The 11,663-nt window shown below is 39.8% G+C and overlaps 1 protein-coding gene across 1 annotated transcript; it reads right to left on the bottom strand.

Moving 5' to 3' along the window:
• Nucleotides 1-3,669: 3,669 nt before the first annotated feature.
• Nucleotides 3,670-10,649, bottom strand: rbm41 (RNA binding motif protein 41). Its single transcript, XM_041801550.1, has 7 exons — nucleotides 10,610-10,649; nucleotides 8,315-8,431; nucleotides 7,618-7,819; nucleotides 7,107-7,311; nucleotides 4,481-4,977; nucleotides 4,084-4,231; nucleotides 3,670-3,945 (listed from the first exon to the last, which is right to left on the bottom strand). Exons 1-7 carry the CDS (start codon nucleotides 10,615-10,617, stop codon nucleotides 3,806-3,808), a joined length of 1,317 nt encoding a protein of 438 aa, XP_041657484.1. The 5' UTR covers nucleotides 10,618-10,649; the 3' UTR covers nucleotides 3,670-3,805.
• Nucleotides 10,650-11,663: the final 1,014 nt, after the last annotated feature.

Below are 11,663 nucleotides of genomic sequence, written 5' to 3'. Positions count from 1 at the left end.
AGCTTGAGGCCATGAACTGATGACCAGACATTCTCCTTCAGGATTTCCTGGTAGAGAGCAGAGTTCATGGTTCCATTAATTACAGCAAGTGGTCCAGGTCCTGGTCCAATTTCTTTTCATGAAATGCCGTGTTAGTTTTACACCAGTCTCCTTCTTATTGTTGAATCATGAACACTTTAGATCAGTGATACTCAACACATGGCTCATTTATGATGATTTGTGGCTCTTTCATGTCTTAATTTGAAACATTATTCCCCCAGAAAACCCTCGAAATGGAAATTTTACCTCAGACACTATCCATTGCAAGTAACATTAATCAGTTTGTTTCCCACGCTTACACAGTAGGCTGTGATTGTTAACCTCTATTTTCGTCTGTATATTTCCATTGCCCTTATTTGCAGTTTTTTGCTATTCCAATTTCACTGCTTTTAGCCATTTTTGCCACTTCTTTTTGACACTTTAAGCCACTTTTTCAAACTTTTTATCCTGCTTTTAGCAATTGAATGCCTCTTATTTGCCAATTTCCCAAGCTTTTTGCTGATTTGTGCCCATTTTGTCCCTTCCACTCATTTTTTGCCACCTTTTGACCATTTTTGCCACCTGTAACTCATTTTTTTGCCACTTCTCCCCCTATTTTTGCCACAATTCTCACTGTTAGCCATTTTAAGCCCATTTTTGCTACTTCTTTTTGTCACTTTTCACCAACTTTTGATACTTCTTTCCAGCTTTTTGCAATTTTTTGTCCCTTTTTGCCACTTCTCGCCCATTATAGCTGCCTTTTGCAATTTAATGCCACTTTTTGCCCATTTTTCCCACCCTTTTTCTAATTTTTGACCATTTTAGTCACTTCCCACCCAGTTTTGCCACTTTTCTCCCAGTGTTTGCTGCTTTTTGACCATTTTTGCCACTTTTTACCACTTAGATTGTGGCTCTTGCAAATGTATTTTTCAACAATTCGACTTTTTGGTTGAGCAGGGTTGAGTAACACTGCTTTAAATGATGGTCTGGATTCTTCTGGGACCTCCTGGATGAGTCATTGATGCACACTTTGGTAGGCCAGCCACTCCTAGGAAGGTTTACCACTGATCAAAGCTTTCTCCATTTGTGGATAATGGTTCTCCTCGTGGGTGGTTGAGTCTCTCAGCCTTAGAAAAGTCTTTGGAACCCTTTTAAGACTGATGTTGATGATTTTGTTTCTCATCTGTTCTTGAATTTCTTTAGGTGGCGCCATGATGTGTTGGAGATCCTTTAGTCTACTTAGCTTTGTCTGATGGGTTCTATTTAAGGGAATTATTCATTCAGCAGGTCTGGCAGTAATCAGGCCTGGGTGTGGCAAATGAAGCTGAACTCAAAGAAAAAAAATGTGGTGAATCACAGTCAATTCCTGATTTAACACGAGAGAAATTACTTTTTCCACACAGGACCAGGTAAGAGGGCTTGACATCATCTAAGAACTTTATTTTGTATTAACTCAGGTTGTCATTGTCTAGTGTAAAAATGTGTTTGCAGATCTGAAACATTTGAGTGTGACAAATATGGAAAAAAAAAAAAAGAAATCAAGAAGGAGATAGATACCTATTAACAGGACCGTACATAATCAACCCCTGTAGCCCTATTGATGCCTTCCTCTCTCCCCTCTTGTTTTTCAAGTCTTAATAGCTCCATCTAGTGTCCAAAAATAGGAATAATACTGTATTCCAGATAGACTTTTTCAGTTCACAGTGCAGCAATAATCAGCCACAATCTCAGGGCACACCATATCCAAACAAAATATTTGTTTGTTTGTTTGGTTTTTTTTGTTTGTTTGTTTTTTCCTAAAATGTGTAATGTGAATAATCATCCATGATATTTGCTTTATCTTTTATACATTATTAACATGTATTGATAACAGTAAGGTCAAGGGGTTTTCCTGTGTGTCTGATTAAACTTCCTGCTTAGTGAATTTCAGAATAAAAGCTTTATGAAAGCCTTTAAGTGTAAAGACAGTGGTAAAATGTGTTATTTTTCAATGTTTTGTTTTTGCCTTGAATAAAAGTTTGGGTGAAAATGAAACTATTACTATTCATTAAAAAAAAAAAAAAAATCCCCCAAATTCCTGCATGTCTGTGGAGCTACTCCTCTGCACCTTTGTTCATACTTTTCTGTTTCAGTATATTATATTTTGCACTTTTACTTTCATATTAATCTATTCAAGCTTCTTTTCAGCATGAGCACTGGTATTTTTTAACATTTTATTATTTTTAATCCTACTATATTAACTGTTTTGCACAAAAACACTAAGTCAAAATATGAAAATATGCTCTTGGTAGTAAAACTCCCTTGAAAATAATCTTCATAAAAATAAAATGTACACATTTTTTTAATAATTTGTGTAGTAAATAGCTGCCTTAAAAATGGGAATCCCTGTTGTGGGGGGAAAAAAAGAATTAAAATGGGTTAAAAATTGATAAAATGGCTTAAAAATGGCAAAAAAGGGGGTGGAAAAGTGGTGAAATTGGATTTTAAAAGAAGCAGAAATGGGTTAGAAGTGGCAACAATAATATAAAAATGGCAAAAAAAAAAGCCATTGGCAAAAATGGGTTGAAGTGGCAAAAAATGGGCATAAATAGTGGTAAAAGGGAGCTCTAATGTGGCTGGAATTGCTTTAAATTTGGCAAAAATGTGTGGAAATTTGGTGAAAAAATTGAATTGAATTTAAAAATTTATATAAACTGGCGAAAAAAAAGTTAACTAAGAAAGAGAAAATAGGCAGATATTTGCAGAAACTGGTTAAACTAGCAAAAATTGGCATATCAGATAGGAAAATTTTGGTAAAATAGGAAAAAATGGGTGTAAAAAAAGTGGCAAAAAAGGGTTAATATTGGCAATAATATGTCAACAGAGGCAATATTAATCTTAAGTGGCAAGAATTGGTTTAAAGGTGACAAAAACAGGCAGAAAAAAGTGGTGGAAAGAGTTTAAAATTTACAAAAATGGGTCTTAAATGGCAGAAATGTGTTAAAACTAAAGGGAAAATAGATGAAAATGGGTTTAAATTGGTGTAAAGTGGGAACAGTGTTATTTAAAAAATATTCTTAGCTTTTTTTTAGGGAATCTGGAGACCCCCTCTCAGTGTCTCCCAATGAGGTCCCGACCCCAAGGTTGAGAACCACTGGCCTAGGGTACCGTCTAGGCGGGTAGTAGGGTTGCCATGAGCTGGTCCTGCTGTGGATGTCCAGGGGCCTGAAAAACACCTGTTGTCTCCCGGCATATCACCTGTATAATGGATCCTCAGCCAACAGAACCATGTAAAACCAAAACTCAGACGCTTGAAGAAATACTGGATTTGATAATAGAAGGGGGCATTTAATTTTAACGAAAGAAACTGTCTCATTAGATGAAGACACATATTAGAGATTTATATTTAGGTGTTTTTCTTAAATTAGAGACAGAGGACAGGGATAGAGGGGAAACCCAGGAGGGAGAGAGAGGGGAATAACATGTGGGAGAGGAGCCAGAGGTTGGATTTGGACCTGAGCCGTCCACTTCTAGAACAGTTCTGTGCATGGGGTTCACAAACCAGGCTTCTCTCTTCTATTCAAATGTTTGCTAATCTTGTTTATAATTTATTTTTTCCCAGCTTACTTTGACTCTTACGAATACAGAATGAATGAAATCAGAAAGCTTAGGTGAAAATAGAACAGGAGTTTATTTGTGTGAAGTTAACAAAGGAAATGTATTCCTCTGCAAATGAAATTATAAAAAATAACATTATTCACAGCATACATGCTTCAGGTTGTTGTTAGTAATAAACATTTAAAAAGTCCTAATTATTCCCCTCCTGCACTTCCTGCTCCCTCTGTTTCTCCTCTTCCTGTCGCTCACGGCCAAACTCAACCACCAAAGGTTTCCCGTGTAACCGGTATCCATGGACCAACTGCAGGGCTTTCTCTGCTGTTTCAGCGTCTGCCAAAGAAAAACAAAGAAAAACACCAAATAATAGATCAAATGTTTGACTTATAAAGGATGTAGGTTTATTTTTAAAGCGAGACCTAAATAGTTAAATCACAGGCAGCAGACTTGTCCTAGAAAATGCTGTCTCACCTGGCAGAGTGATGAAGGCCTGACCCTTCATCCTTCCTGTCAGCAGGCGGTAAACGACTGACGGTCCATTCTCCTGTTCAAACCTGGAGAACAGCGCCACTAGCTGGGCCACAGATGCCTGTGCACTCAGATTCTTTACACACAGCACCTGCAGGGATGAAAACAAGAATAAGTTTAAAAAAATAAAATAGGGAGAAATCGTTTTGGTTAATAGGGTCAGGGAGCAGGAAGTCTAGTATTTATGTCAATGCACACAATGCACAAAGGCAGCTGTTTTCAACACTGACGGCCTGGGTTCAAATCCAGCCTGTTGTTTCTTTCATGCATTCATCACCCTCTCTCTCTGTCCCATCAAAAAAGTCTTGGACTCCTACAAACAGGAAGCATTTCCTGATACCTTGGAGGGCTGTCCCCGCTGGTAGTTTCTGAACCTCGGTATGCTCTTGATCCCCTCTTCAGATTCTCTGTTGTTCAGGATTTCTTCATCTGATATCGTCTCTATCTCCCCTCTGACAGTCAGCGGTCCCGCCGCTCCACACAGACTCCTGATTGGCTGTTTGATATTTATCTGTGTCCGAGCAGACGGTCTGTCCTGAGCCTGCTGCTGTTCTGAGGTGACTGATGTCCACTCTGACTGTCCAGGCAAGCAACTCTTTTCACCCTGTGACTCTAAATGATGATCAGGAGTTTCTTTTAATTGGTTGCTGTCCTTCTGTGAGTCCTGTGATTGGTCAGATTCAGTTCTCTGAGTAGATGTGTCTGATTCTACAGCTGTGTCTTTCTGGAAGTCCTGACGTGATGCTCGTTGTTTATCCTTGCTGAGGACGTCATTGTAGAGAGAATCCATTGGGTTAGAGGATGACTCCCCCTGCTGGCCATCCTGGTTATCTTCATCTGTGAGGGAAAGAGAACAAGGACACACGGTTACATTTTCTGGCAGGTAAAGCAGGAAGATTACAAGACTCAAGTAAAACTACAGATAAAGGTACAGATACTTTGGTTAAATTCTAATGATTGATTATACATATACATATATATATATATATATATATATATATATATATCTAAAATCACTGGTCTAGAAATCAACTCAAAAATGCTCACATTCACACCTACAGGCAATTAAGAGTCACCAGTTAACCTAACAAGCACGTCTTTGGTGGTGGGAAGAGTACTTGGAGATAACTCAAGCATGCATGGGAAGAACATGCAAATTCCGCACAGAAAGGCCCTCATTAACATACATCACATACTTATTTGATTTGAACCTAATGAACCTAATAATTGGTTGTTCCACCCTTGGCAGCAATAACTGAAATCAAGTGTTTGAGATAACTGGCTATAAGTCTTTCTCATCGCTGTGGAGGAATTTTGTCCCACACTTCTTTGCAGAATTGTTTTAACTCGGCCATAGTGGAGGATTTTCTAGCATGAACTTCCTGTTTAAAGTCACACCACAGCATCTCAATTGGATATAAGTCCAGACCCTGACTTGGCCACTCTAAAACCTTCATTTTGTGTTTTTTCAGCCATGTAGAGGTGGACTTGCTGGTACATTTCAGGTCGTTGTCCTGCTGTATAACCCAAGAGTGCTTGAGCTTGAGGGCACGAACTGATAGCCGGACGTTGGCCTTCAGGATTTTCTGGTAGACAGCAGAATTCATTGTTCCATCAATCACAGCAAATGGTCCAGGTCCTGAAGCAGCAAAACAGCCCCAGACCCAGACCATCACACTGCCACCACCATGTTTGACTGTTAGCATAATGTATCTTTTCATCAAATGCTGTTATTTTTACTCCAGATGTAACGGGACTCAAACCTTCCAGAAAGTTCAACTTTTGTCTCATCAGTCTACAGAATATGTCTCCAAAAGTCTTGGGGATCATCAAGATGTTTTTTTGGCAAATGTGAGACGAGCCTTTGTGTTCTTCTTTGTCAGCAGTGGTTTCAGCCTTGGAACTCTCCCATGATGCCGTTTTTGCCCAGTCTTTCTGATGGTTGAGTCATGAACTCTCACCTTAACTGAGGCCAGTGAGGCCTGCAGGTCTTTGGATGTGGTTCTGGGTTCATTTGTGTCCTCCTGGATGAGTCATCGTTGCACTCTTGGAGTCATTTTGGTTGGCTGACCACTCCTGGGAAGGTTCACCACTGTTCCCAGTTTTCTCCATTTGTGGATAATGGCTCTGACTGTGGTTCGCTGGAGTCCCAAAGCCTTGGAAATGTCTTTGTAACCTTTTCCAGACTGATTGATTTCAATCACTTTGTTTCTAATTTGTTCTTGAATTTCTTTGGATCGTGGCATGATGCGTTTCTTTCTGAGATCTTGTCGCCTACTTCACTTTGTCTGACAGCTTCTATTTAAGTGATTTCTTGATTCAACAAATCTGGCGGTAAACAGGCCTGGGTGTGGCCCGTAAAATTGAACTCAGCTTTCTAAAAACTGTGGTTAGTCACAGTTAACTCATGATTTAACAAAGGGGGCAATTACTTTTTCACACAGGGCCAGATAAGTTTGGAAATTTTCCCCCTTAATACATAAAATCATTATTTAGAAACTACATTTTGTATTTACTTGGGTTGTCTCTGTGAGATATAAAAATTGGTGTGATGATCTGAAACATTTAACTGTGATTAATATGCAAAAACATCAGTAATCAGAAAGGGGGTAAATACTTTTCACAGCACTGTAGACCTGCAGAATGAAGACACAATCACATTCAAGACGTCTAAAACTAAACCTAAGCCCTGTAGATAATCTAACCTCCATTAAAACTCTGTTATTAGACCAGGAATAAAGAAACTGTCATCTGTGGTACTCTTAGGAGATCCTGAAATGTGTCTCTGCCAGTCATTATTTGATTTTGCTGAGTTTAATTCAAGCAGAATTTCTACCAGGCCAACCTCCCCTCTGAATTTTCTTTCATTATTCTGCCTCTCCATCCTGTCATAAACAACAGTTTGGCCGTGTTTCTCATAGAAAAATAACTCTGGTAATCTTCACAGTGACTAAATCCATCTGTACCTCTGTGGTAAAGTGCAGTAAGAAAGCCCAGACGATCATTCCCCTGAAAAAGTGACTGTTCGATCTCCATCTCCCGGCGTGACAGCGGCCGGCTGGAGGCGAAGCGCTGTGGGCGGGCCAGGAGTTCAGCCCGAGCTTCAATCTTGTCTCTGATCACCTGCAGGCGCTGCTGCTTCACACCTGGAGCTGTGCACACACCATGGGACTGTGTGGGCACAGAAACAGATGACATTTATGGCATGGTTATTTGCGTATTACCCCAGAGATTAAATAGTTACATCATTATTGGGGTAGAATTATACAAGTGGATTTCATGCTTAATGTGGCATTTCAAATGTACTCCTGATGTTTCCTTCATTTGTTTCATATTATGCACAAATTCAGATGTTTTAAAACTTCCCATCCATGGTATCTTAAAAGTGTTTGGATTAAGAACACGGAAAAAAGATGAGAAAATCAAGCAAACTTTACACATTCAAGGCTAGAAACCCCTCAGTGTCTTCATCATCACCTTCTCGGCTCCCTCCGGTGCGTCTCTGCTCTGCCACAGCTGGATCTCTGCCTCGGTTAAACCCAGTTCCCGGAGGCTAGCCAGCTCCTTCTCTCCATCCTGCAGGGCCTGAAACTGGGAGAGACTCCTCACCCCAGCTGCCTGATCACCAAACGGCCGGTACAACGCCGCTGGGGCGAAGCACTGTTTCTTGGCTACACATCTGTAAGACAGAATTAAATATCGAAAATGAGGCCAGGCTTTTAAATGAAGTGTACAGCCACAGACACCTTTAAAGACGTAGAATGTTTTTGAAGTTTTAAAATAACACATTATTGATACTGAGTAAGACTATGTAGCCCTAGGGGAGGTGTATAAACCCTCCTCCAGGCTGCTCCTGTGGACTCAGTGAAGGCAGCATATCAGAGCTTTTTTATAGCACAGACAGACCTGCTGGGAACAGAGCTGCAGGCTGTCTTTCCAACTGTGATACATAAAAAACACAGACACAGGTTTCATCAATGCCCCTGATGTTTCTATCACCACTTGTGCAATATCAATTTCATCCAGAGATAGGTTAATCACTATTTGAGTGACCCTTTCAGTGAATGTTTCAGGACAATGATCCCAAAAACAGATTCAACTTTGAGCCAGAAATGACAAGAGTTTGATTATTTTAAAAGCTTTCAAAAGCTTCGGTTCTGTAAAAGTTTCTGACCTGTCAACGTCCACGTCAGTGTGGAGCTGCTGCAGCAGGAGGTTGTGGAGCTGCCTCTGACCCTCAGTCTCCTGTTCCTCCAGCAGTGGGCCATCCTCACAGGACCGCCGGCTCACTCTGACCAACAAAACACAACAACAGAAGGTCAGAATCCCAGTGGACCCTTTATATGACAGCATGGACATGACACATCAACAATACTCTCTGGTGGCTAAGCTTATTTGGTAGTAGTTGGACCAAAAAAAATGCAAAAAATTAGATATGTAGTATTGAAGTATTTCAGTGGACATTTTTTTGTAACTTTTGTCTGGATATGAGAATAAGGAGCAGGGCTTCAGCTGCAATAATTTCAACTCTGGTTCCAAAAAAGTTTGGGCACTGTGTAAATAAAAACAGATAACAATGATTATCATATCTTAAGAACCCATATTTTATTCACAGAAGAACATAATAACATATCTGATGTTGAAAATGAGACATTCGACCATTTCATGAAAAATATTAGCTATTTTTCAATCTGATGGAAGCACCACTTCTCAAAAGTAGGGATGTGGCAACAAAAGACTGAGAAAGTAAGTGGTACTAGTGAAAAACAGCTGGAGGAGCATTTTACAACTAATCAGGTTAGTTGGCAACAGGTCAATAACATGACAGGATATAAAAGGAACATTTTAGTGAGGCAGATTCTCTCAGAAGCAAAGATGGGCAGAGGTTTGCCAATCCGAGAAAAAAAAAAAAATCTAATTTAAAATGGACAGAAGAAAAATGGAAAACTGTTCTGTGGTCAGATGAATCAAAATTTGACATTCTTTTTGGAAATCCCAGTTTCTTTGTTCTGTGGACTATAAAGACGAGAGGGAGCATCCAGCTTGTTATCCTTGCACAGTTCAAGAGCCTACATATCTGATGGTATGGGGTTGCATTAGTGCCCTATGGCGTGGGCAGCTTAAGGCTTGGTTATGCTTTCCACATGGACGGCTGCACGGAGACAAACAGACGTGGAATCGTGACGCTGAAAGCTAGGGGGAAGATTCTCTGAAAACCCCGTCTGTTGCATGTGTTGATACCTTGAACATCCTTGTCTGAAAAAAATTTGAGAGATGTGCTTGTCCAGTTGAAAATTTGCCGCACCAGGGCCTTCGTGAAGGGACGTGTCTGAAGGGCTGCTTTGATGTGCAGACACTTTCGACTTCAAGGATGCATCAAGCTTAAAACAGGCTTTGCACATCTGGAAAGGCACTATCAATGCTGAGAAGTAGACAGAAGTTTTAGAGCAACATATGCTCCCATCCAGACCACGTCTTTTACAGGGAAGGCCTTGAATGTTTCGGCAAAGATAATGCTAAACCACATATCACATCCATCACAACAGCCTGGCTTCACAATAGAAGAGTCCGGGTGCTGAAATGGCAAGTAGAACTTTCACCAACAGAAAACATTTGGAGCATCAGAAAAGGAAAAGACTAGCAAAGCAGACCCAGGGCTGTTGAGCAGCTAGAATCATACATCAGACAAGAATGGGGCAACATTCCTCTCAAAATTACAGCGACAGGTCTCCTCACTTCTCAGACCTTTACAGACTGTTGTTAAAAGGGGATGCAATAAAACATGGCCCCTGCTTTTTTTGAGATGTGTGGAAGCTATCAAATTCAAAATGGGCTAATATTTTTCATGAAATGGTAAAATGACTCGGGTTCAACGTCTGATATGTTGTTAATGTTCTATTGAGAAAAAATATGAGTTTGTGAGATTTGACGATGGTTGCATTCTGTCGTTAACGTTTTACACAGTGACCCAACTTTTTTTTAGAAAAGGGTTCGTTAGAAAGTATGTAATCTGATGGTCCAGGAAGCTGTGGAAGCTGAGTTTGCTTCTGAGTGAATGAAATTAGAGCGAACAGCTATATCTCAGTCTAATTATTAAACAAAAGGGGCGAACGAGAAAACAACCGGAGCCGAAATGGGCCACTTACATGCAGCTACGAGTGAGAAAGGGACGGTATTAATGTCGAATTGAACGTAACTTCAAGTTAAATTGTTCATAACAAAACCTACACAGCTACAACGAAGTAGCTAACGCTAGCTTAGCTCGCTGCTGCTATCTCCATGACAACAGTGCTGCCAGAAGTAGAACAACTCGGCTACGTTCAACGGACGTATCGACTTTGAAAGTGTATTTTTGATTTTACACTTATTCAAAAATATTCTATTGACAAACTACTTTGTCTTCAAAGCCACAATGTATAGAAAATTACCGGTCTATGATAACGAAAGTTGTTTTTTTTTTTTTTTTTACCTTCGCATGTTTCCGCCGTGTGCTTCCCGTTCCGCTCTGTGGAATCATGGGAAATGTAGTAAAAAGACCTACAAGAACAAAAATATAAATATGGTTACTGGGGAAATGATTTGAGGGAGCATGATTCGCTTGGTAGCTCCTTTCTCATGAATATATAGTCATACATCTTGTTTAATGCAGAAATTATTTAACTTGAATAAAAATGCCTGTGTGGAAATGATGGAATGGTTAATAAGAATAAAAAAATCGAAGGAGAAAAAATGTCAGCAGTAAGATAAATTTGATTCACATGCCCAAAAAGGTACAAAACGTCAAACGCCAACCTATTTCTGCAAACCATCTAAACAATCCATTCAGATCCCATTTCCATTTGTTGAATAAATATTTAGAACCTGTTACTCATCATATAATATAAATAATATATATTTATCGACAAAATATACAAGAATTTATTGGGAAAATATGACTTTATCGTTTTTACATTTATCTTGATCAAAATGACAGATTTATCATATGTTTGATATCATTATTAATGAATTATCATATATTTGAGCATAAATGCTGATTTTATATGCTTGGCTGAGTCTTGCTTTTCGTCCATAATCCAAACCAGACCTAACATGCTGCCTGCTTTTTTATGCTATTGTGAAATATGTTTTAAAAATAAAAACATGCACATAAAGCATGTCATTAGCCACACCCTGCTTCATTAGAAAAGGTGTGGTTATAACCCCGTGTCTATCATCAGATCCTGCTGCCTTTTATTCATCCATGTGCGCTGTTTTATAAAAGCTGCAAAGCCTTGCTGGATACTGTAAACCGCTCCCACCCTCCCAACCCAGATGGAGTGTCCTCAATTAGCCTGCTGGCTGACGTCAGTAAGGTGACATGGGTGCTTCTCTTCACCATCTCTGCTGCAGCTCTGCAATAATAGATGGGGGGTACATCCACAGAGCTGAGCAGTTTGCGTGCATTTTTTGAAAGTTCCTATGCATTAGAGCTCGCTTGTGCAGCAGGCAGCCCCTCTCTTCCTTCTCGGGTCGCCGGCAGCTCG

The sequence above is a fragment of the Cheilinus undulatus genome, linkage group 12 (assembly GCF_018320785.1).
Source record: "Cheilinus undulatus linkage group 12, ASM1832078v1, whole genome shotgun sequence".
Lineage (NCBI taxonomy): Eukaryota > Metazoa > Chordata > Actinopteri > Labriformes > Labridae > Cheilinus > Cheilinus undulatus.
The sequence above is the reverse complement of the archived record's forward strand: the minus strand, read 5'-3'. Positions and strand labels throughout refer to the sequence as shown.